The sequence below is a fragment of the Oryzias latipes genome, chromosome 1 (assembly GCF_053564925.1).
Source record: "Oryzias latipes strain Hd-rR chromosome 1, Olatipes_Hd-rR_3.1".
In the NCBI taxonomy this organism is placed as follows: Eukaryota; Metazoa; Chordata; class Actinopteri; order Beloniformes; family Adrianichthyidae; genus Oryzias; species Oryzias latipes.
The window spans coordinates 43,824,896-43,841,654 of record NC_136237.1 but is presented as its reverse complement, the minus strand read 5'-3'; the positions used below and the strand labels follow the sequence as shown (position 1 = coordinate 43,841,654).

The 16,759-nt window shown below is 43.6% G+C and overlaps 1 protein-coding gene across 1 annotated transcript in view; it reads right to left on the bottom strand.

Annotated features, from left to right (window-relative positions):
- Window positions 1-4,319: 4,319 nt before the first annotated feature.
- The window catches only part of LOC110014915 (reticulon-3-B-like), a 33,240-nt gene continuing 20,800 nt past the window's right edge, over window positions 4,320-16,759 (bottom strand). Inside the window, exons 5-8 of the mRNA XM_020702194.3 lie at window positions 7,671-7,740; window positions 5,724-5,770; window positions 4,812-4,870; window positions 4,320-4,683 (exon numbers count right to left, since the gene is read on the bottom strand). Coding sequence (XP_020557853.2) covers window positions 4,635-4,683; window positions 4,812-4,870; window positions 5,724-5,770; window positions 7,671-7,740 — 225 coding nt within the window. The 3' untranslated portion in view covers window positions 4,320-4,634. The remainder of the gene's footprint in view (window positions 4,684-4,811; window positions 4,871-5,723; window positions 5,771-7,670; window positions 7,741-16,759) is intronic.

Sequence of the window (16,759 nt, the reverse complement as noted above, 5' to 3'; positions counted from 1 at the left end):
TTCCTCCCAACCGGTGCAAACCCCTGACTGTCTCCCGGCTGTTGGGAGGGCGCTGGGGTGCTAACTAAGTTAGCCCTGGTAGCGCGGCCCGCGCTACGAGTAACGACCTGGCTAGCCGGCTTAGCTTCCACTGTGCGGAGCCGCGTTTCTAACTGTTCCAACCTGGCCTCCAAGTCTAACACAAGACTACACTTAACACACCTACCGCTATCTTCACTAAAGGAGGCAGGGTCATCACTAAACATATGGCACACGGGGCAGGAGAAAGGGGGAGAGGCGGAAAGAGTGGTGGCCATGCTAGGTTCTAAGCTAAGGCTAGCGGTGTTTAGGTAAAGAGAAGTGGTTTATTTAGCAAAAAAGATAAGGTGTCAAGATAAGGTGTGTCCGCAGGACTGAGGAGATCCTTAAAGCATTTCTTCCAGGGGTGTGTATTGGCAAGTGTCTGGCGATACAATACGTGTCCCGATACGTGCCCTGCGATACGATACGTATCCTGATATTTTACCGAAGCATATTTTCTTTCTTTTAACACAATAAAGTGTGATGATGAGGCAGCATGACAGAACGAAGCAAAGTTGCTTCATGTGACAAAGAAGGTGCTTCGTTTTCATATCTGCTCTGGCTGCTGCACCAATTTTCAGCCACGTTTTTTTTCACAAACAGAAGGGGGGCGACAGTGGATCAGGTGGTTGAGCGGGTCGTCCAATGATCGAAGGGTCGGCGGTTCGATCCCCGCTCCCACCAGCCAAATGTCGTTGTGTCCTTGGGCAAGACACTTCACCCTCCTTGCCTCCAGTGTGCCTCCACTGGTGTGTGAATGTGCATGAATGCCCCGGTGATGGTCAGAGGGGCCGTAGGTGCGAACTGGCAGCCACGCCTCTGTCAGTCTGCCCCAGGGCAGCTGTGGCTACATCAGTAGCTACCATCACCAAGTATGAATGATTAGTGAATGAATAATAGAGACAATGTAAGTGCTTTGAGCTTCTGGAAAAGCGCAGAAAAATCTAATCCATTATTGTTATTATTATTACCTGGTAACGCTGATCACCACAATGTCAGCCTTTATTCAGAGCATTGTACACATCCCACTGATCCATCAGGTTGCTAAACTAGAATCTATTGCTGGGAGGTTCTGCAGAACATTGTAGCCGATGCTAAGCGCATTAGCCTTTTACCTGCTGCCATGCTTTACTCGTATTTATCTGAGCTGCTAAAAAGCACAGCAATCCACGTTTTTATATCTTGCTGGCAGCAACATGGCTCAGAGTTTCTGTTTGGTATCAATCCAAGGTAGAAACGAAGTAGTTCATATCTCATAACAACAGGAAGACTGGAGCCAGAGGCTCTGGCTGCAGTCTTCTTGCAGTGCTTGATAGTTGCTTGACCGTTTCCTCCTCTTTGGTATTAGCCTGATCGCTAATATCTAACTCAGTGTTATCTGGTTTAATATTCACATTCATATACTTTAAGTAGTAGCTTTAGCTTACTAGTGAGTAAATTATTGCGTTAACCAGCTGCTGTCCAAGCTACTCAAAACTTGTGATTTAACTGCTTCTCTTTACCTAAACACTGCTAGCCTTAGTTTAGCACTTAGTATGGCTTCTACCTCTTCTACTTTCACCCCTCTTTCTTGCTCCCTGTGCCAAATGTTCAGTGAGGATCGTGCCTCCTTTAGTGAGGATAGTAGTAGGTGTGTTAGGTGTGGTCTTATCTGGATGGGCAGCCCATTTGGACCTGGGGCTGGGATAACTCCTTCTCTGGCCCTGGGACAGAGCGAGGCAACCCTCTGGGGGCCCGCGGTTGCTCTGGGCGACACTTACCATGGCCACAGGGTCCGGTAGGCAGGCCGGTTGGCCCTGTCCTGGGGGGGGCTGCCTGGGGGAGGGGGTGGGTCCACTATCGGTACGGGACCTTGGAGGTTTGGCAGGTTGGGGTCTCCACTGAGGCAATCAGTGGTTGCCCTGGCTGGTTGGCTGCCTTGGGCCTGACCAGAGTTATCCCAGTGGTGGTGCTTGGCGCAGGGGCCATGGTTTGCTCCGAGGAGTGGTGCTTTGTTGGCTCCTCTCTCTTAGTTTGGAGCCTGGGGGTTGGCGATGGGACCCCTGGGCTGGGAGACCTGGGACAAATACTAGGAAGGGGGCTGGGGTACGGTTGTTTCACCAACCAGGCTTACCCCCTTCCTCATATAATCACTTATTAGGGTGAACGGGGGGGGGGGCACCCTGCAATGAACCTTGGGGGGAGGAGCTACTTGAGAGTGGCCCCCCTCCATGGTTGTCGTAGGAAAACAGGCCCATCCATTCTCAATCTTTAATTGCACCTTAGACCCGTGGGACCCCTGTTAGGGGGGGATGCTTTGTCATCACTGTGAGCAATCAGGAGATGCCCACTCAGTGCCCTCCCAGAATCTTAACTGCACCCTTTAGTACACAAACCCTTTACCCCTCAAAAATATACACCATCTGTGCCCTACCCCATCCCTGGCAGGGGAAAACCAGGCCCTCGCAAATGGAGGCCGTGTCCCTTGGGTGCTGGACTCCTGGGCCCGGCAGCCCTCTCTCCATCCAGGGACAGGGATCCCTGTATTCTCTGGTGGGACCATGAACCGGGGAACATATCCCATCTGAGCCTGGGTCCCTGTGGTGCTGGTTCTGGTCCTTGCCCTGAAGCACTGGCCTTCTCCAAAATTCCAACTGTGGGTGAGCCTGGTCGGGCCATGTTTACACTCCTTGTGGACCCCCACTTCTCTTGCACATCCTCCTGCTGGGCAGGGGTGGTGCAGTCAGGGTTCAGATCACACCACAGCACATGAACTGCACTAGTTAGAGTCTCTAATGACTTGTTATTGGCCCCAGAAAAGGGACTACTCTCTATTCTGGTCCTGTTAGACCTCAGTGCAGCCTTTGACACAATGACCACAATATTTTACTCCAAAGATTAGACCATGACATAGGGATCAGAGATCTGCCTTCCAGTGGTTTAAACCCTATTTATCAGATAGGTACCAGTTTGTTAATGTAAATGGAAAGTCCTCTCACTGCACTTGAGTAAGTTACGGAGTCCCAAAATGCTCAGTTTTGGGAACTGTTTATGATTTACATGCTACCCTTAGGACACATAATCAGGAAACACTGCATTAATTTTCACAGTTATGCAGATGATACACAGTTGTATTTATCTATGAACCCTTGTGCTATCCTATTACCCCACCCTTTCATTGATGTGTTATCCCTACCATGACAAATGTGGACAAAAGGTGAAGAGGATTTCATGTAATCCTCACCCAGGATAAGAATCGTTATACCGTTAAACATCCCTCCAACATATGTCATGACCCACATGACAGTGGCCAGCTAAAACACAGACAGACATAAATACAAATCAAAGAGAAACAGTAAGAAAGGCATTGTTAGCAAACTTGATTTGCACAGCATAGTATGGATGCACAAGCAAATAAAAGTACTTTAACCCCTGTGCTGTCTTAGATGACCCCACCCTTACATTGACGTGTTCTCTCTACCATGACACAGGTGGATAAAGGTGGAAAGATTTCATGTAATCCATGGACACCAGTGAAGATCACAAATCATTGAAGAAAAAAGGTTCAGAGCACTGTCTAGTGGGGTCTAGATGACCCCACTAGACAGTGCTCTTTAACATTGGGAGTGGGGTCTAGATGACCCCACTCCCAATGTTAAAGTGCCTAGGATAGCACAAGGGATACACCTGACCAGAATGACAATATAGAGAAACTGAATGCCTGCATCAGAGACATCAAGACCTGGATGACAATTAATTACCTCCTCTTGAACCCAGAAAAACTGAGGTCATTGTACTAGATCCTAAAAACCTCAGAGATGCTCTGTCTGCTCAGATAGTCTCCCTGGATGGCATAAGTATAGCCCCCAATTCCACAGTTAGAAACCTTGGGGTTTTACTTGACCAGGATTTATCATTTAAGGCTCACATATCTCAGGGGTGTAGAACTGCCTTTTTTCACCTGCGGAATATTGCTAAGATCAGAAATATACTTTCTAAGAGTGATGCTGAAAAACTCATCCATGCATTTGTTACGTCGAGGCTGGATTACTGTAACTCCTTGTTAGCAGCGTGTCCTAAGAGTTCCTTAAGAAGTCTCCAGCTTGTTCAGAATGCAGCAGCTAGATTGTTAGCAGGAACTAGCAGAAGAGATCACATCACTCCTGTGTTAGTTTCACTTCACTGGATCCCAGTTGATTCAAGTTCAAGATCCTCCTGTTAACCTATAAGGCTTTCTATGGTATGACCGCATCCTATACCAAAGAACTCAAAAAAGTATATTTTGTTATACATTCTTTTGCTTTTAATTTTATTTTCACTTTTATGTACGGCGACCTTGGGTTCATGATAAAACAATACAATTTATATTATTTATTATTACTGTGTTGCAATCTCAAAGAAAAAAATTGTACAGCAGTAAGATTTTTCTTTCCTGATTTCTTTAACTTGCTACACATATACATTAAGGATCAATGTGACTAAATCAAACCAGAACACTGGGAATGTATGGAAAATCGGCCTTAATCTCAACATTAGATACCATTGAGTTCCTACAATAAACAAAGGCTGGGGGAAAAGACACAATTGCTTAGATGTCACTCAACTTTGGTCCTCTTCACATTTCCAGGTAATCGGTCCTGCAACCTGCAAACACAGCATCCAGGTTTCAGGTGTCCATTCACAAACTGAAACTAAGCCCCATTCAACTGGACCATTCAGAAAGCAGAGAAAAACTAAACAGATTTAAAAAACTAAAAAAAAAGTTGACTTACTTCTGCAGTATTTCTTCCAGCCTGGATCGAGACACTGCCATAAGCTGATCAATCTGACCCTAAACAAACAAATTTTAACTTTGACATAACAGAGCAAACGTTTTAAAAGAATGAAGAATGATGTCAGCTGAAGGAGCAGCAAACGGCAAAAAGATGAGTGTGAAAATAATATAATAGAGAATGGTGTGTTCATTTATTGTGTGTTTCTATTTTGCTTTAGGCACAAGGTGCTTTACAGTCACAGTCTCATTCACCCACGTACACACACACTTACACAGTGATGGCGGCTCCACTGCCAAACACTGGCGCTAATCTACAGTATAACCACCAGGAGCAATGTGGGGTTCAGTGTCTGTGTTTCTCCCACGAAAACAAACAACATCCGAACTTTTGCAAAGATGGATGCGCCGATTGTTTAAATAAAATGAAAGTGTTTAGCCGATCACCGCTAGCTCCACAGAGAAAGTGGCTCTGTGTGTTAGCCTGGGGGCGGGGCTTACAGTGCAGACTCTTCCTGAAAGGGGCTGTTCCTCACTTTTTGACATCACAATTTGAGAGCCCACTTGTTTTCGTGGGTTGGGAGGGGCTGGTGCTCAGAGAGCAGGTCATTAGAGGAATATTCAAAATACATGAACAGATCAAAATACCACTTTGCAGTTGTTGTTTTTTGTGGAGAATGAACTTTATATTAAACTTAAAATCTAAAAAAGTTGATTCTGCAACATGTAGACCCTTTAACTGGTTCATTTTATGAATTGAATTACAAGAATTTTTTAGTAAGTTTCAGAATAGATCCAACAGACCTTCACAGGGTTTTCACACAAAATGAAGCCTTTTAGTTCAACTCTCGGCAAAGAATCCAGCAGAGAAAATATGAGTTTCAGAACACTATGAGGAGAATTTGGCCCATACCTTTTTCTTCTGGTAAATCAAGGGTGTGATGAAGATGAGGACATCAACTGCAGACACACAGACACATTTTTAGAGACAGCAGTCTTTGAAGCTAGAAGGAGGAGAGTCTGTGTGGTGCTGCTGGTAGTAAGTGTTAAGGTTCAGCCCTGTTTTGCAGAACCACACCAGATTAGATAATGAAACATAAAACAATGGGAGAAATAACTGGAACAGAATACATGGAGCCACCGTAAAGTCATTAATTTGCAACCCTTTGTTTGGTAAGATCTTTAGGGAATTACATTCATAAATATCCTGGTCTTTTAGAACCAAAAATGACCATTTATACAACAGAGCAGAGCTACAAGGAGGTATCTGAAATCTGATTGGAAAAAATTGTCACAAGAGAAGTTGGTGGGTTTGAATATTAGCTTTTTGAAGCACTATTTGTTGAAATCTATGTCAGTTAAGAAAAGTAAAAGAATCTATCAAAAACTTTGGTCTGTATTCACAACTTTGTCTCCATCTGTACCTCTTCCAGCAACACTTTTTCCAATTTCCAGGTTCCAAAGTAATCTCAAACCGCATCTATAAATTAAATTATTTCTTTATTTCTAACCAATTCTGTCCTCACATGCTTGGTCAAATGCTGCCTGATCTTAAAAACTCAATCTTTAAACCTACAACAGTTATTCATCTACTGAATAAGACTGGTTTACAGCCCCCTGGTTTCAATGAACTTTGTCCTACCTACGATTCCTCTCCAAAAACTTGAACAATTCTTCTATTTAAGTAAAAAAAAAAAACATAGGAAAAGATAATCCTATCATTGTCTCTGAATTTTCTACATTGAAGAATTGTCATTTATACTTGGAACTATAGAACACAGTGTTTACCTTTTAAAACAAACTATAATGCATCAAATATTTAAGCAATCAGTTCAACTAGGCACTGTCATGGGACCGACCCCTTCATCAACTTTCATCAACAACATCTTCTGTAAATCAAATATACATTTTACTGTTTTGCTGATGAGGTTATTGAAATTGGACTGAAATGAACCTCAGGCTGTTTGTCATACCAAACAGCACTCTATTGTAGAAAGCTGCATTGGGGTTGGGTCCCGCGGGACACGGCGGGACCCAACCCAAAACTCGCGGGATTGGGCGGTTTGAATTGTGCTGCGGTCGGGAGCGGGCGGCAAAAAAAAAAACCTGCGGGATAAGTGGTGCCATGAATATCTCATGAATATCTCATGAATATATATTGTTAGGCTGTGCGGCTGTTGGATTCTTTTGTACTGAAGCTCCGTGAAGGCACCAGATAGAGACGCCTAATGGCCTCTGTCATCTAACCTGTTGTTGGGGGTGTGCAACACCCTGCCCCACCTCTTACTAAGAGCGTGCTTCAGGCCGTCTGTCTGCGCACGCTCACTTTTAACCAAACAGGATTTGGGAAAATATATTTAATAATTAAGTTGCAAATTACACAAAAGAGGAATGCATGAAAAGAGGAGGCTGGAGGAGGGACATTAATCTCCTTAATAATATCAATACAAATACGTGTTTTTTTCCTGCGGGACGGGAGACGATACAAAATCATTGCATCTCTATTACTGTGCGGGACTAAATTCTATGAGTTTTGCGGGTGCGGGCGGGAATGGACATACATATTGCGGGTGCGGGCGGAAGTGTAGCGCATACGTTGCGGGAGCGGGCGGCAGTGGTCAGAAATTCAGCGGGCGCGGGCGGGAGCGGGATGAAGAAAATAGTACCGTGCAGGGCTATACTCTATTGTTCCAGTCCTATTTCAATAACCCAGTTATCGGAGCAAAGCCAATTTCCTCTGCATTCATTACGTTAATTGTGAAATGCTTGAAGAGTTAAAGTAGTTTACAGAAAATGTGTTATTTAGGTGGTGCTGGTGACGTGTCTAATGTTAAAGGTTAAATTAGTCAAGAGAACTCACCCAGGATAAGAATCGTTATACCGTTAAACATCCCTCCAACATATGTCATGACCCACATGACAGTGGCCAGCTAAAACACAGACAGACATAAATACAAATCAAAGAGAAACAGTAAGAAAGGCATTGTTAGCAAACTTGATTTGCACAGCATAGTATGGATGCACAAGCAAATAAAAGTACTTTAAAGAAATGTAAAAGCTTTGGAAATGTATAAATATAAAAAGATAAGTTTTATAGTTTAAAGATAAACTAATAAAATAAGTGAAAAACCTTTCAGTCTGGCTGAAACTGGTCACACATTACAACCTGAGTCCTTCCTCCACCCGTTTCACACCTCTTCATCTTTGCCCCACTCACTCTGTTGTTCTGGACTGATGACCTTAAAGTCCTCCACCTTATCAACCTCTGCTCCCTGGAACCTAACTATTCCTCTTATTTATACGCAGAGAGATGGTGATGGACTTCAGGAAGAAACGACCAGCTTTCCGGCCTCTTAGCATCTTGGCCATGGATGTGGCAGAGGTAGAGGAATACAAGTACTTGGGAGTAACCATCGACAATTCTGAGAACAAATTTCGCACACATAGGTGTGTGACAGATAGTGGGACTTTAACTTTAACAGACTGAGCTGGAGGAGCAACAAGACGGCTGTGTACAAGAAGGTTATCAGAAGACTCTACTTCCTGAGGACACTAAGGTCCTTCAATGTGTGCAGCAGGAGGCTTGACATGTTCTACCAGTCTGTTGTGGCCAGAACTCTGTCTGCTGGGGGGGCAGCATAGCTGCCAGGGACACTAATAGACTGAACAAAATGATTAGAAGAGCTGGCTCTGTAATCGGATGTGAAATGGACACCTTTGAAGCTGCAATGGAGAGGAGGACTTTAATTAAGCTCGTGTCCATCATGGATAATCCGGAGTCTCCATTCTGTTCTTGACGATCAGCGGAGCTCCTTCTCCAAGAGGCTAAGGCAGCTTCGCTGTCACACCAACCGCTACAGAAGATCTTTCCTACCTACCACTCTATTGGACTCTATAACTCATCATCCATTTGCAATAGATAAACTAATTTGAGGTCTGTCTGTTTTTCTCCAGAGCTGTCATGCAAACCAATGTTTGTTTTCTATTGTCACCCATTGTTTGTGTGTTTGTATCTTTGTACCTAACGCTGACGCTGCAACAACCCAATTTCCCAAGCTGGGACAAATAAAGTATTTTTATCTTATCTTATTATTCTGTCTTACTGCAGCTGACTTTCCTTTTTCTCCTTTCCAGAACAAACCTTCACCTTTCTACATGTTCCTCCACCTCTAGATGTTCCTCCACCTGCTCCTTGATTTCTGTAAAATATATAAAGTGCAGTTAACAAACCGTTCAGAGACACTCATGAAAATGTTTTTAACAGGGATGAAAAGAGAGGCGGAGAGAGACGAGGATTGTGAGATAAAGGAAAGTCAGCCGAAAGCTAAGACCAGAAAATCTGACGAAGCGTACGTAGCTCTTGGCTTCACGGTTACTACACTGGGAGACATGGAAAGACCGGTGTGTTTACCGTGTCTAAAAACGCTGGCAGCAGACAGCATGAAGCCAAATAAATTAAGGCGCCACTTAAAGACATTACACCCCAACCACGCTGAAAAGCCGCTGGAGTTTTTTCTGCGAAAATGCGCAGAATATTGGCAACAATCATCCCGGTTTGTGAAGGCGACTTCAGTAAACCATAGAGCACTGTTAGCATCATTTAAGGTGGCGTACCAAATTGCTCAGAACAAAAAACCCCACACCATAGCAGAGGAGCTGATACTGCCTGCAGCAGTAAACATGGTCTCTGTCATGTTGGATGACGTGAGTGCTGCAAAACTAAAAACGATCCCTCTGTCCAATGACACTGTCGCCAGACATGCAGATGACATCGCTAACGATCTTTTAGAACAGCTGGTAGATAAACTCAAAGATAAATGTTTTGCCTTACAATTTGATGAAGCAACTGACAGCAACAAAGACTGTTTGTTCATTGCTTATGTACGCTTTGACTTGACGAACTCCTTGTGTGAGGATCTACTTTTTTGTAAATATGTCAGAGACAGAGCCACAGCTGAAGAGCTATTTAAAATGCTGGACAGCTAGTTGACTGAGAATGAGCTGAAGTGGGAGAACTGCGTTGGTGTTTGCAGTGATGGTGCACAAACCATGGCAGGAAAGAGAAAAGGAGGTTCTGACTGACATTATAGATGTAGTCAATTTTATAAAGACCAGGGGCCTCATTTGCGTAGGATTTGCGTCAGAAGTGGCGTACGGATGAAACATAGGACGTGCGTACGCACAGAAATATTCGGATTTATAAAACCGTGCGCACGCACATCCTACGAATCTTTCCCTTAATAAATCACAACCAATTCTAAATGCAGCGCAGCTTTTGCGGCTTCATGACACGCCCATAGTTGCCCATAAATAGTCAGTGAAACGCCCACAAATGAATATTCATTGATTGCGCAACCATGGCACATACACCGAGAGGAAATCAAAAAAACTTAACTTCCCTCAATGTGAAATAGAAGTTATCATTGGCGAGGTGGAAAAGAGGAGAAAAGTGTTGTTTGGAGGGCACAGTGTGGGCATTACTAATGCCAAAAAGCCACGTGAGCGGCAAACGGTGGCAGACGCCGTAAATGCTGTAGCCTCACAACCTCGGACCGTGGCCGAAATAAAGAAGAAATGGTCGGACATCAAAGTCAAGGCAAAAAAACGTCTGGCGCTGCATCGCCAAAGTGTGTCTGTTATGGGGGGGGGGGGGGGGGGGAACCCGAGCTGACCCCTCTTGATGAGAGACTAGCGGCAATAATTGGGGAATCCCTATTAAGTGGAGTGGTGACTGAGGCGCAGGGGGAACACCGACGCGCCAGATGCACCGGGTGACACCCCCCCAAAAGCTCCAACAGGACGGCTGGAGGAAGTGGGAACCGGCTCATAAGCCACTCGTCCTCGTTTGCCAGCAAGTCTTCTTGCTGCCTAAAGATGCGTTCACTCCGAATTCTTCCATTTGCCACATCTTCTAAGAGCGCCAGATCAGCCATTGTGTGTCATTACGCATTGTGATGGGGCATTTTATTTCCCTCCATTTAATTACATCCGACAAGCTACAAATGTCGGTAATAATCGACGTGGAAATGGGAAATTGTTCAGCGCAAATGTAATTTCTTGTTGCTTTCTGAATGGTTGAGACATACGCCATACATTGTTTTATCAAAAATAAAACAAACTAAAGGCATATGCATGAATACCATAATTCTGTAGCTTATGAAGAAATGTTTTACTATGAAAACAACTTTCCCCAGTGGACAATTAATGCATCTCTCTCTATCTATCCATCTGTCTGTCTGATTGCACCTATATCTGCTCCGCCAGACGGACACACTGACGAGAATATCAGTTTTGTACATTATTTCGTTCTGTTAACTATATTATTTATGAGGATGAATTGCACAACATGCCAATAATGCAGAACATATTTCACTTTTCTTTCTGCAAATAAGTGTTCATTTGAATTTCTGTTGTAATTTTCGTTTGATTTTTTTTATTTGTCTCACTGCTGATCGATCAAACGGGTGTTGGTGTAGCTGTTAATTGTAAGACTTGCTTTGTGAAGTCTTCATGTTATTTCTGAGAGGCAGGATTGTCATTTCACTTTCACGTTTTTCTTCCATCTGCCGACGGTGTCGCCGTTTCTCATTTCACCCGTTTTTGTATGTACGCCTGGGTCAGAGCTTGAAGGACCGCACATTTTCCCGTCAAGTTTGCTTTTTATAAATCTCAACTATTGCGTAGAGAGTGGCGTACGCCTTCTTTTGTGCGTACGCAACGTTGATAAATGAGGCCCCAGACCACTAAAAACAAGAGTCTTCTCTGCTATCTGTGAGGAGATGGGAGCTGAACATCAAGCTGTGCTCTATCACAGTGAAGCAAGGTGGCTGTCACAAGGAAAAGTCTTGTCCCAAGTTTTTGAGCTCAGAGAGGAAATACGAGTGTTTTTGGAGCAGGAGCACAAGTATTAAGTTGCAGAAAAATTTAGTGATGAGAACTTCCTGGGAAAACTGGCCTACCTCAGTGACATATTTGGAAAACTAAATGAACTAAATCTACAGCTTCAAGGGAAAGATAAACACCTCCCTCAGGTCACAGACAAAATCAGCTCTTTCACTCGTAAGCTTGCGATGTGGGGCCGGCGCCTTGATGAAGGAAACACTGATTCATTTGAGAACCTGCATGAATTTGTGGACACTACTGATTATGACCCTGCCTCAGTGATTCCACACATTAAGCAGCATATTGCATCACTGATGGAATTCTTTAAAAAGTACTTCCCAGAAAACAGTTCCCAGTATGACTGGGTAAGAGACCCGTTCAGTGCATCAGCTCCAACTGGTTTCGCGCTCATTGATATGACATTTGACTCCACACTGAGACTGAGGTTCACGTCACAGACACTGAGTGAATTCTGGCTGAGTGTAGAGAGGCAGTATCCTCTCCTAGGGCAGAGGGCTATGGGCATTCTGCTTCCTTTTGCAACATCTTACCTTTGTGAGACTGGCTTCTCTGCGGTTGCTGCACTGAAGACCAAGTACAGGTCCCAGCTAAACATTGAGCAGGAGCTCAGAGTTGCAGTATCAGGCTTTAAACCCCGCTTTGAAAAGCTGTGCACTGCAAAACGTGCTCATTGTAGCCATTAAGCCTGACTTGCCCTTTTTGATAAAAAAGAGAGAGAAAAAATCAGCACAAATTGCTTTCATTTCTGTTTTGTAGTTTTATAAGTGTTTATAAGTGTTAAGTGTTCATAAGTTGCTTTGTAAAGTGTAAAGCACTTTACAAAAGGAGCATAAAATCATATCAAAAGACAAAGAAGAAATAAAATACAATAATAATAAGAAAACCAAACACAGTAAAGCATAGTAAAGCAAGGAATAAAATCAACTAAAAGCTCTCCTGAATAAAAACGCCTTGACCTTAGATTTAAAACAGTCAACTGAGTCAATCTGACACTGCGACGATGGGAAGGAGTTCCAAAGACAAGGAGCAAGGGCTTGAAAGGAGAAATCACCACTGGTCTTAAAGCGGGTTTTTGGAACGTTTAAAAAATTTTGGTAGGAAGACCTCAAGAATTCTGCTGAAGAGTATGGGATCCAAAGGTCTGATATGTACGTTGGAGCTTGACCATGCAAGGACCCAAAAACTAAAAGTAGAAATTTAAAATCAATTTGTGTTGTTGTGTAACCCCTGTGCTAACCTATGACCCCACTGTTACATTGACGTGTTCTCCCTACCATGACAAAGGTGGATAAAGGTGGAAAAATTTCATGTAATCCATGGACACCAGTGAAGATCACAAATCATTGAAGAAAAAAGGTTAGGAGCACTGTCTAGTGGGTCTAGATGACCCAACTCCTAATGTCAAAGTGCCTAGGATAGCACAAGGGCGACAGCAGAACAGAGACCTGATGCTGTAGTATCGCGAGACTCAACGAGACCAGTGTGGCAACTCAACTTGGTGGTGCGTAAGTAGCTGAACAAACATTTCAGTATTATAGAATTTTACCGCCATATCAAATTAGCTGTAAAACTAATATTTGTAACAGTTCAATAAGCCTTTTGACAGCCTGGAGGACCTGAAGAATTGTATAGACGGCTGCTACAATACCTTCGTTACGGGGAAGACCAACACCACCACTCCTTTCCAGGCAACGGAATCAGTGACACTTTAGATTTCATAGATAAAAAGCTCTCCAGCCTTGATTGCCGCTTGAATCTGCTGGAGATCCTCCATAGAGAGTTCCAAGGCATGTGGGAGTCTTTAGAGTTCAGCCAGCAGCAGGTGCGGGAGCTCGCAGCAGAGAACCAGGCCCTCAGAGAAACTGTCAAGACCTTAAGCAGTGACACCGCTCGCCTCTCTGAGGAGAACTGCTCGATCAAGGAAACCTTCCTGGATCTTCAGGCGAGGAGCATGAGGGACAACCTGGTGATCTCGGCGATTCCAGAGGAGGCAGGAGAAGACCCGGAGGCCACGGTGAAGTCATTCATGGAGGCCCACCTGAAGCTCCCCAAGGAGGATGTGCAAAAGATCGCGTTCAAGAGGGTGCAGCGGCTCGGAGGAAGAAGGTCTGACAACCAGCGACCGAGACCAATTGTAGCCAAATTGACCACTTCAAGCAAAAGAAGCTGATGAAGAGCCGCGGCCGGGAGCTGAAGGGAACACACTTTAGCGAGAACGACCAGTTTCCAGTTGAGATTCTGCGGCGCTGAAAGATCCTTTTTCCTCTGAGGAAAAAACACATTGCCAACGGGTCCAGAGCTGTGGTTGCTGTGGATAAATTGTTCGTGGACGGCCGGCTCTTCCGAGACCCGGAGATCACCTCCTGGATCAAGACCTGACATCCGTGCTGTGCTAAAGACAGCGGCTAAACCTATTTAAATGAATGAAACTGGCTCATCAACCATCCACACCTCCATCTCGTTGAAGCAGTATAATTTTTCTCCCCTCTCATGTTTCTGTTGTTTTTCTTGTTGCGTTTGTTTCTTTCTGTTTTTCTATACCTCTTTCTTCTTTTTAGTTTCCCCCTCCCCACCCCCCTCCTCATATGTAAATCCTCCAAAGGCAACGCGTCCCCGGTAAGTTGGTATTTATTTATGCACGGAACGGGCACGCACGCATACAAGCGAGCACACGGGCATGCACACGCGAACCAGCTCACACTTGCGGACATCCCGCAAACACCTCACTTAAGCCCACATAGGACACAAGCAACATGCAGCTCACACAGCCAGGAAACGCACAGCATTCCTTCATCGATCAGCGGGCACACGCAGACGGACTGGCGCATGCACTATTTAGCCTTACACTCTCTTGGTCAGAGCAGCTATGAATAGTCTTAACATCGTTAGCTGGAATGTGCGTGGACTTGGCTCTGGGCCAAAAAGATTGACAGTGTTATCTCACCTTATTGATCTTAAAGCAGATATAGCCTTACTGCAGGAGACCCATTTATGTAAACCATCTGATCGTCCCCTGTGCTGCTCACAATTTCCAATTCAATTCAATTCAATTCAATTCAATTTTATTTGTATAGCCCAAAATCACAACAACAGTCGTCTCGATGGGCTTCGAAGTAAAACATGAAATCAAAAGGATCACGAATACAAAGAGTTCAATAGAAAAATACTAAAATGAACTAACAAACTGACTAAGCTATACTGGCATCCCTGCCCTTAGACCCCCTTTCTGTGAGGAAAAACTCCTAAAAAAAGGATTCCGGAAAAAACGAAGAAACCTCAGGGGTGCCCACATGAAGGAGGGATCCTCCCCCAGGACGGACAGGCGATTTACCAGAACTCTTAGAGAAGAATTAACTTATCTAAATCTACAACTACATATTTAAAGTCCAGCAGACGAGCTTCATCCAGCCGTGGTTGTGGGGACAGTCAAAGGCGCGAGTCGAGCCGAAGACAGGAACCAGTCATGTATTCTTCTAGTTATAACTCCAAGCAAAGAGGAGTTGCTGTTTTAATTAATAAAAATGTTACATTTACTCATAAGGATACAGTTACTGACCCAGAAGGTAGATATGTAATTATTAATATATCCATCCAGAATAAGGACTATTGCATAGCCAGTATCTATGGCCCGAATGTTGACGACTCTTCCTTCTTTCACAGATTCTTCACCTCACTCTCGGTTCACTCTGACTCCACAATCATTATAGGAGGAGACATCAACCTGATTCTGGATCCTGAACTTGACAGACTCAGCACAGCAGTAAACCAGCGCTCATGGCGGTCTGCAAGTATTCTAAAGCAGTACATGAATGATCTGGGTCTCTGCGACGCTTGGCGCTCATGTCACCCAAACACAAAAGAGTTCACTTTTTTTCTCCAGTTCACCACTCACACTCCCGTTTAGACTATTTATTAGTCAGTAAATCTCTTTTAAAAGAAATGAAAAGTTCCAACATTCATCCAATCGTTATCAGTGATCACCTACCAGTTTCTGTAAATATTTCTAGGGAAATATCCATACCCTCAGGTACAACCTGGAGGTTTAATACGTCTCTGTTAAAAGACCAAAAATTTATTGAATTCTTTAAAAAAGAGTGGGCAACCTTCTTCCAATTCAACAATACTCCAGATATCTCACCATGTCTTCTTTTGGAAACAGCAAAAGCAGTCATGAGAGGGGAATTCTTCTTACTCAACTCGTAAAAAATGCAAAGAGAAAGGAAATTTATTAGAATCAGAAAATAAAATCAAAACCCTGGAGACTGCTTATGCTGCTTCTGCACAGGAGCACATTGTTGATATGAAAAATTTAAAGCTGCAGTTAAATGACATCATCAATAAACAAACACAATTTCAAATACAAAGGCTACGACTTGAAAGATTTGACAACTCGAATAGATCTGGCAAATTTCTAGCTAATCAGCTAAAAATTAATAGAGAAAAATCGTCAATCACCTCTATTATGGACCAAACAGGAAATGTCACCCATGACCCTGTCAAAATTAATAACGCATTTGAAAACTTTTATAAAAACTTGTACACATCACAGATGAATCCGTCAGAGCGAAGTATTGACTCATGTCTTGATAAAATGAAGATCAAATTACAAACTTAGACTCTCCGCTCTCTGTCTGAACTTCATGAAGCTCTGTTACTTATGCCTAATGGCAAAGCACCAGGGCCAGATGGCTTTCCTAATGAGTTTTATAAAGAAATCTGAGAACAGCTGGCACTAGGGCTGCACGATATGAGGAAAACTCGTGATATGCGATATTGGTAATTAATATTGCGATAACGATATAAATTGCGGTATATAAACAAATAGCAAAAAAAAACAAAAACATCATTTCCATTTCACTGCAACAGTTTAAAAATTATACTCCAAATGACCCTTGTCGACATAGGAGGTAAACATCGAACATAAAAGGGCTCATCTGATTGATCAAAAACGTAAACGGGCCCTTCTGATTGGTTAAATGCATAAAGGGATTTATTTCATTTGTTTAATATTTCAAGCTGCCATGAGTTTGTTTTAGCACATTTAAG